This window comes from Pseudonaja textilis, chromosome Z (assembly GCF_049901715.1).
Source record: "Pseudonaja textilis isolate UNSWEBS1 chromosome Z, rPseTex1.2, whole genome shotgun sequence".
NCBI classification, from domain to species: domain Eukaryota; kingdom Metazoa; phylum Chordata; class Lepidosauria; order Squamata; family Elapidae; genus Pseudonaja; species Pseudonaja textilis.
The window spans coordinates 105,370,639-105,382,377 of record NC_142008.1 but is presented as its reverse complement, the minus strand read 5'-3'; the positions used below and the strand labels follow the sequence as shown (position 1 = coordinate 105,382,377).

At 37.0% G+C, this 11,739-nt stretch overlaps 1 protein-coding gene across 1 annotated transcript; it reads left to right on the top strand.

Annotated features, from left to right (window-relative positions):
• Nucleotides 1-1,748: 1,748 nt before the first annotated feature.
• LOC113451079 (olfactory receptor 5V1-like) lies at nt 1,749-2,342 on the top strand. Its single transcript, XM_026722439.2, has one exon. It carries the CDS (start codon nt 1,749-1,751, stop codon nt 2,340-2,342), a length of 594 nt encoding a protein of 197 aa, XP_026578224.2.
• The last annotated feature ends 9,397 nt before the right edge of the window (nt 2,343-11,739 follow it).

Here is an 11,739-nt window from a genome sequence, read left to right as displayed (position 1 = left end):
CATCCCCTAGGGAGATACACCTGGCAGGACCTCTCTGGAAAATCATTTTACCCAGAGATTAGACTGCCCCCCACTCTAATACTCTTTTGGAAGGCACTGAAGACATGCTTTTGCCAGTGGGCCTGGGGAACCTGGAGTGGGATGGAGCCCATTAAATGGCTTGTATGAATGTGTGTTGTTACAGGGTGAGGGGTAGGGAGTTATTGTTTTATTATTTTTCTTTTTATTATCCATTTCTTTTATGTGGTGTTTTTATATCTGTGTAAGCCACCTGAAGTTGCCATGTGCAAGTAGGCAGCAATATACATTTTCATAAATAAATAAACAAACAAACAAACAAATAAATAAATGTGTCTGCAGGGATGCTACGATGGCTGGAATTACAAGAAATAATTGTAAGTTCCTTTGATTGCCATAATTTTGAATAGTCAGTAAATGAGTGTTTGAGAAGTAAAGACCACCTATAAATTTTCATATAAGCTTATGCCTTTTGATAAAACGTGTTAGTTAGATCTTTTGCAATCATAAATTAAAACTGCTTCTATTGTAAGCAGGTGCTTCCCACAATCTTCCACAATTGCCTGTCCTTTTCTCCAGCAGCAGCACGGTAGAGGTGGTGGTGGTGGGAGCTGATTCTGATAGGATGCATGACTTTCTGCCTCATCGTAGTAACAGCCTAAGCAACACTGGAGGCCTGGCAGAGTGCAAACTGTGCTCACCACCTGCTCCATAGCCACAAGGTGAACTATGGAGCAAAGGGGCCCTTGGCTGCAAAGTTGCCTGGCTGGGGCTAGCAAAAGTGTACTGAAAATATCTCCAGGCACCTGGAGAGACAAAATTCCCAGACAAAACTAAGTCAGCTGATCTGCAGGCCATGTTTAAGGGGCTCAGCAACCATGATGTGACTGGGGAAGGGAATGGCTGCATCCTGTGCTGGCCACGCCCACTGCCTTCACTAGGACTTATTTTTGGGGTAGGGCATATATTAGGCTCATGCCAACAAAAATCAGACTAGGGCTTATTTTTGCGGTAGGTCATATTTTCAGGGAAACATGTAGTTCATCTTCATCTTCCAAACATATCTGTATTTTTAGCATGGCTGTTTTGCCTTGGAAACAGTTTCTCGTGACATAATATATGACTTTAATTCATATGCAATACACAGGAAGAATACCTCATGTATACAGTGTACAATGCTGAAAAGAAAGCTTACATCTTCTTTTTCTTCTCTCTAGTGCTTTCTTGCAAGTTCAGAGTTCAAATTTTCAGATCAGCAAACTGTTGATCCATTCAGTTCTGCCAGGAATTGATTCAGCAAACCTGACATTGTGGACTGAGAAAGGGTGACTGGCACAAAGTGTCTTTATCAAATTTCATTCCTAATGATTCTTGAATCATCTGAACTGGAAAATCAAACTGTAATAACAGAGTTTATTCTGTTGGGACTCTCCAATGATCCACGGATACAAGATTTCCTTCTTTTCTTCTTCATGATCATATTTTTAGTCACCATCCTGGCTAATATGGTAATTATAATGGTGATCAGGTCTGAGCTTCATCCTCAGACCCCCATGTTCTTCTTTCTCAGACATTTAGCTTTTATTGACATTTGCTATTCCTCAGTCACTGTTCCAAAAATGCTGGCAAACTTTATCCAAAAGCAGAAAACTATTTCCCGGGAAGGATGCATTGCACAGATTGCCTTATTTTTCCAAATTGCTGGTGCAGAAGTGTTCATCCTGTCAGCAATGGGTTATGATCGATATGTGGCTATATGTCACCCACTGCACTCCAGCAGATACTTGACAAAAGAGGTATGCAATAAAATGGTGGGTGGTGCTTGGCTCCTGGGTTTTGTTCATTCCATAGCCAATGCCCTTCCTTTGCTAAATCTCAATTTTTGCAGCAACAATGTCATTAAACACTATACTTGTGATCTTCCTCCACTCTTGGCTTTGTCTTGTACAGAGACTCTCACTAATTACATTATTCTTCTAATATTTGTGTTTGCATTAGGTTTTAGCTCATTTCTTTTCACTCTGGTCTCTTACATTCGCATCATTTCAACCATCCTGAAAATTAAATTATCACAAGGTAGGCAAAAAGCTTTCTCCACATGTAGCTCCCATCTTATTGTTGTGGGTTTATTTTATTTTACATCTTTTTTTCACTATATAAAGCCAAGTTCAGAATCACTCATGGATCTGGACAAAGTAATCTCTATTCAATATAGCATTTTAACTCCAATGTTAAACCCTATCATTTACAGTCTGAAAAACAAAGAGATCAGATCAGTCCTATTGAAAATGTTTGGAAAATGGAGGCCTATTCCTCATGCCTGAAATATTTTTAGTTCATTATAACTACACAGTTGCAATCTCAGTAGCCATATCATAAAAGGCTTAACAATTTAGCCTCGTTTCAGGGCAGCCTCTCTATCTCCCAATGGCAACTTCTTATTGGGGGGCTGATATAATATTATGTAATATTTAATAAGAGAACCAAGATACTGGAGACTAAAAGGTATAATAATGTATTCAATAATGTATTTAAAACCAGCTGAAAAAGAAATTTAATGCATATGGATACAAAAATTGAGATAGATATCTTTTATTTTATTAATAGTTTTTATTTTTTTTTAATAAACTCCCATTTAAAATGTATTTTTTTAAAAAATGGTTCTACCAATTGCATATCCATGTCTTTCTTTCTTTCTATCTATCTATCTATCTATCTATCTATCTATCTATCTATCTATCTATCTATCTGTATTTCCCCCAAATCTAATTTCTAAACACACACACATACAAAAATACAAGCATACAGTACATAAACACATGCTGTAAATAGATGATGATGAAGATGAAGAAGGAGGAGGAGGAGAAGGAAGGGATAGATGGATGGATGGATGGATGGATAGATAGATAGATAGATAGATAGATAGATAGATAGATAGATAGATAGATAGATAGATAGATAGACAGACAGACAATCAAACTGGTTATTTGCAATATCAAATAAACAATATTGCATATATTTTATACTTTAATGTGATCTGCATACTAATCTGGGAAGTTGGAATCTCTCATTTAATATCAGGTACTGCTTAGAAACTATAACTTTACATATCACTATAGCTGTCATCAACAACATTTTGGGAATATGTTGCATATTTTCATCATGAAGCTATTTTTCAGTTGCAGCTAGTTTTGCTGTCCTGATATAACTTTTTTAATCCTAATTCACACAATTTGATTCCCACTGATAATTCTACACAGAGATTAACTGTCCATTTTATGTATGCTTTGTGAAGATATTTAAAGCATAATTTACAAATTCTCTAAAATATATTCTTTGTCATATAATGACAATGATAAAGACCAATGCTCCTTTTAAATTATTTATTGAATACTGTTTTGCTTATATCATGAAAGAATCTTTCTCAGAGATTGAATTTTGCTTTGAAATTAAAACTCAAAAAATCCTCACCGTGCCCTTGATTGCACCAAATTATGACAGCAAGACAGTAAGAAGGATATGAAAAGGCATGAAAGGTACAAAAACATGAAGAGTTCAATTCATATATGTAGAAACTGTATAAGATTGCTTACCTTTTCATTGAATGTTAAATTGATGGAGTCTGTTAATTTGGGTTAGCTCATTTCAATTTTAGATTTTTTTTAAAAAAGTTCTATATGATTTATTTTTATATTTCTAAGTCATAAAGTTTAATTGGAGTTGTCAATATGGAGATCTCCAAGGAAATTATTAAATGCATCCTTTTCCAACCTTACCCCCCCCTACCATTTTAGTCTTCCAAAGCAGAGTTCCCCAATCTTTGCAGATTGGCAGTGGCTTTGCAGATTGGCAGTGGGGAGATGAATGGTTCTGTGTGAGCAATAGGCAAGCATGCACTCATATAAATGGGGCATGTATATATGCATTCATCCACTGCTCATGCATATGAAGATGTGCATGCTCATGTCTGCTCACCATTTCCATTCTGAATGGCTTAAGGCCTGGTAGTGGGCTGCAGCACAGGTATTGGAGATCTCTGTTCTAAAGAGCTTTGAAGATCTAGATTCCCCTTGGCATAGGGCTAGAATGGCAGGTTGCACTGTAAGGATCTTTGGTCTGGTCCCCAAAGAAAAAATAATGTTTTATTCATATTTTATGGATTGTACTGAGCCAGCTAGAGTATGAGATACAGTCATATAAACCCTGTAAATAAATAAATTGATTAAAATAAACGTAACATCTCTTTTCCTGGCTATAACACTTGCAATAAAAATACTAAATTGCCCAATAATTGCACAAAAATTAGTTATTATGTGAATTCCTTTGAAAGCCTGAGTGTTTGACTACATATAAAAAAAACCCTAATTCCTTTTAGCCTACATTCAATCTGCAATAACATGTGTTTTCTGAACTATATTGTCCAAAATTATAAGGGTTTAAAGTGAAAGAAAGAAAAAGATAAATGCTTTAACAAACATCTCTTTTACTGGAATCAGTGGCAAAATTATTTTAATTTCTACTTCGACCATGTTAAATTAGAGAGATTCCAAAGGTAATCCAGGTTGATTTTCTCCTAGAGACCATTGAAAATTCTTACTAGCCATTCCATGTATTGTGTCTGAGAAATTTCACAAGTCTGAACCTAGCTATCATGTTATGTTAGATGAAATTGGAAGCTGAAGCTGTACTGCTGAGAGCTTCAGCTGTTGGGGACTTGGGGAGTCTGATTTGTTTTTCGCTATTCCCATAGTGAATTTATTACTATCACAAAGGATTAGAACATCTTCTCACTTGTTATCTCAATGATGGCATAACTTTCAACAGTTGTTGAATGAATGAATGTAACAACTACTGATACACTATAGGTGAAAAACCTGGAACATAATGGTTATATACAGAGTATAATTCTTGTTCAATCTTCTCAGTGCCAATGCACCTGTTGCAACAATGTTGTCCATTAACCAAGTAACCAATACTTTGTTCCAGTTACAGAAGAAAATATACATCTTGAGGGAACAATTAGCTCTGACCATGAACCTGTTAGCTTAGCAAAAGAGTTGAAATCAAAGTCAGAAGCTAGCATAAATGGGCCTTCTGTTTTCCAACACTGGGTTTCCCATTAGTGTGGTAATCCAAGAAAATTTACTCATCTCCTTCCAAATCAAATATGTGTTGGAGTCTCTCTTGATATGTAAAAGACATGTAACTTATGAACTTATCAGACTTTTACTATTAATTTACTCTTATCATTATGTTACATAAAACTAATATCATTGCATTCTAAATTTTGTCATGAATGTATTTAGTATACACCATTTCTATTGTAACTGCACTATCAAAATGCAAAAGTACAAGACACAGTATATTGGAAGGGCCATTGATTGCAACCTTATTTGATTATCATTGCAGATGAATAAATCAAGGTTCAGCTACTTGAACTATATGTGCTGCAGTGGCAGTTGATTGGAAATTAACTAACCTTTCTAATTAGATCATATCAAAATAACTTTGTAAACATCATAAATATGAATCAGTTGCCATACATGCAAATTTTGATTATGTGGCCATGAGGATGCAGCAATTGTGTGAAAAACAGTCATAAATCAATTTTGTCAGTGTTGTAACTTTGAATGGTCACTAAATGAATTGTTGTAAGTTGAGGACTACCTGTATTTAGATAGTAGAATTAGTTTGAAAATCTTTTAATTTGGAGTATCTGCTAAACTTTATTTTAAAAAAAAACTAGTTAAATATGACTCAAAAAGATAACAAGTCAAAAAGTGTATGATCACTTTGATACAGAGTTTAAATGAGCTTTAAATACCCAACCAAGGGATTTTCAGTTAAAGAAAAATATTAAATTTACATCAAATGTTAGAGAAAAATGGCATGAGGCATGTATAGTTCATTTTCTTAAAACTGGTGGAAATGCTATGAACAGATCATTATTTTATACGTAATCACAACATTGTAAATCTCAATGTTTTAGAAAATGATTTATAATATAACTAAATAAATCTTAAAAGTTGAATTCTAACTTGGAGCTGAGATATTTTTATTACATTTTGTGAAATTACATAAACCTACCAAGTACACTGAATTCATTTTGTAATTTAAACAATACCTTTTAAACAGTGGTAGAATTCAAATAATTTAATGGTTAATTAATTGGTTTTCTGCCCTAATGACTGGCTGGATGGGCATGTGAATGGGTGGTATGTCCAACTTGATATCACTCATGTCAAGAGGCACCTTGCCTCACCTGGGCCTGACTTCACCTTGCCTGGTCACTGTCCTTGCCTCCGAGCCACTCTTCTCAAAGGCTTCAACGTATCTATAGTCCTGTTAAAATGTTGTTCACCTTTTCCCAACTTTATTATCTGAATCCTGCTGATATATAAAAGGACTTGGAATAAACAAATAAACCAAAGTTTGGTGCTACTTTTATTTATTTCAGAAACAAAATAATATAGCACATATTCTGCCATACAATAAACCTCTTAGATCCAGAAATGTATTACACCATCTTCAGTTATATAAATAAATGTACTTAGATGCTTCTTATAATTGGTGATCAGCCTCACATGTTACCGGGTGGAAATGTGGAGACATTCCTCCATAGTGAATTGACAGTATCATTTGCCCAATCTAACCAAAGCAATCACAATAAAGAAACAACAAATGTGATGGAGCTGATTCCAGGCAACTTTTTAATGAGATTTTATTATTCAGTATAAACTGAAATTCATATTTTTAATGATTCATTTGGTTTTGACTGTGTTCCAATATTAAGTTTTAATTATACTCCTTTGAGGAAAGGCAATCTTTAAATTTCAACGAATGTGTAACCATGCATCCATCCATCATCTTTGGGATTTCTATGGAATCTCTTTTCTGTGTGTGATTATGATTAATTCCTTTACTTAAAAATCACTTGCAAATGCATAAAAATTTGCATAAGGCAAATGCATACATGTTATTCATTTGACAAAGGGTTGTGTATAATTCAAATAAATACTTGCATAATTTTGGTCGGGGAGGAGTTGAGCAAAATAAAAAAGGGTAACTCCTTCTATATCCTAAATAAAAGATTCAAATTTTGATTACAGATTAAGGCAATAACAAATGAATTTGTAATGGCACACATACACTTCTGCCTGAAGGAAAAGACTATCACTGACCCACAATTTTTACAGTTATAAAAGATGTTTGGAGTTTTACCCAAACAATCTTTTAAAACGTTTCTTCTGAACTGACTCAAATATTTGCATGCAGTCATTTGCTGGAAAAATGTCACAATCCAAATATTTATATTCTTTCTGGCCCAAAGATCATAATAAAGATTTGATTTGATATAATTTATGCCTTCCGGGCAAAAACAATTGCCCAAATGTTATTTTTTCAGATCATTCAATATAAATGTTCAAAAATAAATTCAACAGGAAGGCTCATTTTAAAGGAGAATTGTCCTCAGTCTTAAAGAAAACACACTTGAAATTACTGGCCTTCTCTGATCAGAGGGACTAGTCTTAAAGGACTGGAGGAAGAGCTGCTACTACCAGGAAGTGAAGCAAGCATCCAGGAAGCAAGGCAAGTGGATGGAGGCTGAGGCCAAGATAAGTGAGAGCAGGCTGAGGGAACAGGTCAAGGCCAAGGCAATTGGGAACAGGCTGAGGTGAATGGGAGCAGGCCTAGGAGGGTGGGCAGAGATCAAGGCAAGTGGGTAGAGGCTGAGGTGAGTGGGAACAGGCCCCCTGGCCTCCATTTCATTGATGGTGAAACAGAGGCCAGGGAGTGCCATGCACATCAATCCAGAACTCATTTCTTGGCTACAGAAGTCTTTCCTGAAGGAATATAGGCTCCTGCTGGGAGGGGCTGTTGGTGCTGCCACCATGAGGTAAGACAGTAGAAGACATCCCCTGAAAATAAGAACTAATGCCTCTTTTGGAGGAAAAAAATAAGACTGGGTCTTATTTTGGGGGAAACAGTACTATCCCATCCAAGAGTATAGATGAAAAGTCCTCAGAGCCAAGGGTTGCTAATAGTCAGCTACTCAGTCAGACAATCTTGTGTGTCAGTGTTGAAGAGCAGCGGAATAACCTGAGGTGAACACGGAGCGAACCTCAGCTTTTTCTTTATTGAAACAATAAAGGGTTGCCGCAACTGCCATGCTAACAAGGCAGCCAGCTAGTGGACAACAACTGATGCCGTTTGACAGCTCCCTTTTATAGCCAGCTGTTAAATGGCATGAGCCAATAGGAATGGTCTTTGTTCCTGCCGGACCCTGTAAGACTTAGGACCGGTTACTGCCACAATCTGTCCAGGCATCCACAAAGGGTGTCCTGCATAGTTCCAGGCATTTGCTGGTCATTCTCAGCAAATTCCCTTGCCTGGCTATTTGATCCTAGGGGCATGACTGGGGCGTAATATGGGTGGAGTTTGTCTAACATGGTCCTCAGATGTCTACCCATGAGAAGTTCAGCTGGAGACCTATTAGTGGTGGCACAGGGAGTTGTGTGCTGGGTTAATAGATACTTAATGAGCCTAGAGTGCCAATCTATTGGCCCAAGCCTTTCCAGGACCTCTTTAGCAGTTCTGACTGCCCTTTCAGCCAGGCCATTACTGGCAGGATGAAAAGGAGCTGTAAGTGCATGCCTGATTCCCAGGTTAGCTAGGAAGACCTCAAACTCACAGGAAGTAAACTGGGGACCGTTATCAGACATCATGGTGTCAGGGAGGCCATGGGTAGCAAATATCCTTGATAGAGCCTTAGTGATGGCTTCTGAGGATGTGGACATCAAGGTCAGCTCTACCCATTTAGAAAAAGAATAACCATCGACAGGAATGTACACTCAAGAAAAGGGCCAGACAGATCAATATGCACCTGGGACCAAGGGGTCCCAGAATCTTCCCATCTGCCTGGAGTGGATGTGGGTGGAGCAGGTCTGGTAAATTAGCATGGCTGACAAGCCTTCACCCAACTTGTAATCTGAGCATCCATGCCTGGCCACCAGACATAACTGCGAGCTAGGGCCTTCATTCTGACAATGCCGGGATGCCCTTCATGAAGGACCTTTAAAACTGAGTCTTGCAACTTGGAAGGGATAACTACCCCAGTTCCCCAAAGTAAACAGCCTTGCAAAGAAGACAGTTCTTGCTGGCGAGTTTTGAAAGGCAGGAATTTGGGGGCATAAGGAATTGCAGGCCATCCCCTTCCCACCCAGTCAAGGACTTGGGCGATTACCTTGTCCCTGGCAGAGTGGGCAGCAATATCAAGGGCGGTGATGGGAAGTTTGGGATCGTTGATCAGGAACACAGCATTAGTTGGTGCAGGATCCTCCACAGGAACAGGCAGGGGACAGCAACTAAGAGCATCAGCCTGGTGGAGACTCATGCCAGCTCGATGAACCAGTGTATAGGAATAGGCAGCCAGAAATGAAGTCCACCTGGTCATCCCTGGAGACAAAATCTGAGGAGTTTGTCTATCGCCTGATAGAAGGCCTAACAGAGGCTTGTGATCTGTAACCAATTCGAAATGGTGCCCATATAGAAACTCATGGAATTTTTTGACAGAAGCAACTGTAGCCAAAGCCTCCTTGTCAATTTGTAGTTGCGCTCGGCTGGGGAAAAAGTTCTGGAGAAAAAGGCAATGGGTGCCTCAGAACCATTAGGCAGTCTATGACTTAAAATGGCACCTATGCCAAAAGGAGAACTGTCTACTACTAAAACTAAAGGTAAATGCTCATTAAATTGGATCAGAACAGCATCAGATGTAAGCTTTATGTGGCAGAAATGAAGTGTAAAAGTTAAGAAGTCCTAAAAAGCCCTGGAGCTCAGTTTTGTTAGTTGGTGTGGGTGCCTCGTGAATAGCCCTTACTTTGGATTTGATTGGGTGAATACCAGAGGCATCAATTCTGTATCCCAAAAATTCTACTTGTGGGGTGGCAATAGTGCACTTCTCTTTCTTTAACTTAAGACCATGCTTCATGAAATGATCGAGGACTCCTCTGACTCTTTGCAGTAACTGAGACTTGTCAGGGGCCGATATTAAAATGTCGTCAAAATACGGAATTACACCCGGTAATCCTTGAAGAAGTCTTTCCATTAAAGATCGGAAAATTCCTTGGGCCACACTTAGGCCAAATTGGAGGCGCCTACATTTAAAAGCGCCACATGTGTTACAATAGTTTGTAGTTCAGCGGCTGTGTCATCAACAGGGAACTGTTGATAGGCCTGTGACATGTCTAATTTTGCGAAAATAGTTCCTGGCTCAAAAGAATGTAGTAGATGCTGGATAACAGGGACTGGATAAGCGCTGATTTGTAAATATTTATTCAATGAGGTCTTTTTTTAAAGCAAATTTTATTAATTTTACAAAACAATATATAAACAAACAAGACATAAAATATGATGACATAAGAAATCTTTTTCTAAAAAAAACCCAATACAACATCTTATTTAAAGACAGAATTATTCCAAGTTATCACATTTCCATATAAACATAATTTAGTATATATATTTACCTTATCTGTTCATCTTCATATCTTATCCAGAAATTCTCTTTATTACTCCCTTTCCTTCTATTTATTCAAATTATATCTCTCTAACTTTAGATTGTATACATTTTTTATATCCATCTGTCTTATACAATTTCATTGTTCTCTTCCAATACAAAAACAGACAAGACATAAAACATAAAAACATAAAACATCTTTTCTGAAAGTTGCTTGATCCCGGGTTAAAACTCATCGTACAAACACCACTTCAAAAATCATGTTCCTTTTATATATCATTCCATATCTTATTACCATTTTCTATATAGCTTCTTCCTTTTTTTAACTCTCTTAGTTTTATTCTACTTATCTCATCTCAGTTCAAATCATAATACTTGTCATTCTTTGTCTGTTCTCAGCTATCCATTCATCTTTTCTCTTTAAACAAAACTTCTCCGGTACACTGATTGGAGTATGACTCCTTTAACTCTTTCCCCTAACCTAATAATACTTAATGTCACACATTACTTGTATTGGGATTCTGTTTAGCACATCCTAAAATTACACAATGTATTATATAGAAAGAAAAAGGAAAAGAAAAAGAAAGAACAGCAACAACGAAAGAACAGATTTATAGATATATAATGTGGCTAGTACCCCTGTCAATACCATTTTAATCATACATATTAATACTCATTTATATCTTAAACATTTTATTCTAAAAACGCCTATAATAACACAGTCTTATGTACCTTACAGAATCCCTTTTTCAGTTAGATTTACCCATTCTCTCTAAATGAATTTTGTTTCTTTAAATCTTGCTTCCCATCATTGAGACTTCTCACCCCTTCCTTTCTCCCTTGCTTATTCTTTTCCTTACCCTTTTTACCCCTTTGTCTCTCCACCTCCCTTTTCTTCTTCTGCTTTCCCCCTTTCTGTTGTTTTCTAACCTTATATCCACCTTTCAACTCATTTTTATCCTTTTTGGTTGTTTTTTTAGGTTTTAAAATCCCTTTTTTCTTTTCCTCTTTCTTCTCCTCCCCAAATAGGATCACATGTTCATCAAAGATGGTTTCTTCTTTGTCCCAATTGTCCTGCTGTGCAATCAATTCTCCATAAGAACGTACTGCCATTTCTAGAGATTGAAAAAGAATGCCCAAAGTATCTTTCCAGTCTTGTTCTTCCTTTTTATATTTTTGATATTCAGTTTTGGATTCATCTAAGGATA

What these genes read in the sequence shown, in the direction of transcription:
- LOC113451079 (XM_026722439.2), top strand. Translation starts at nt 1,749, where the DNA reads ATGGGTTATGATCGATATGTGGCTATATGTCACCCACTGCACTCCAGC.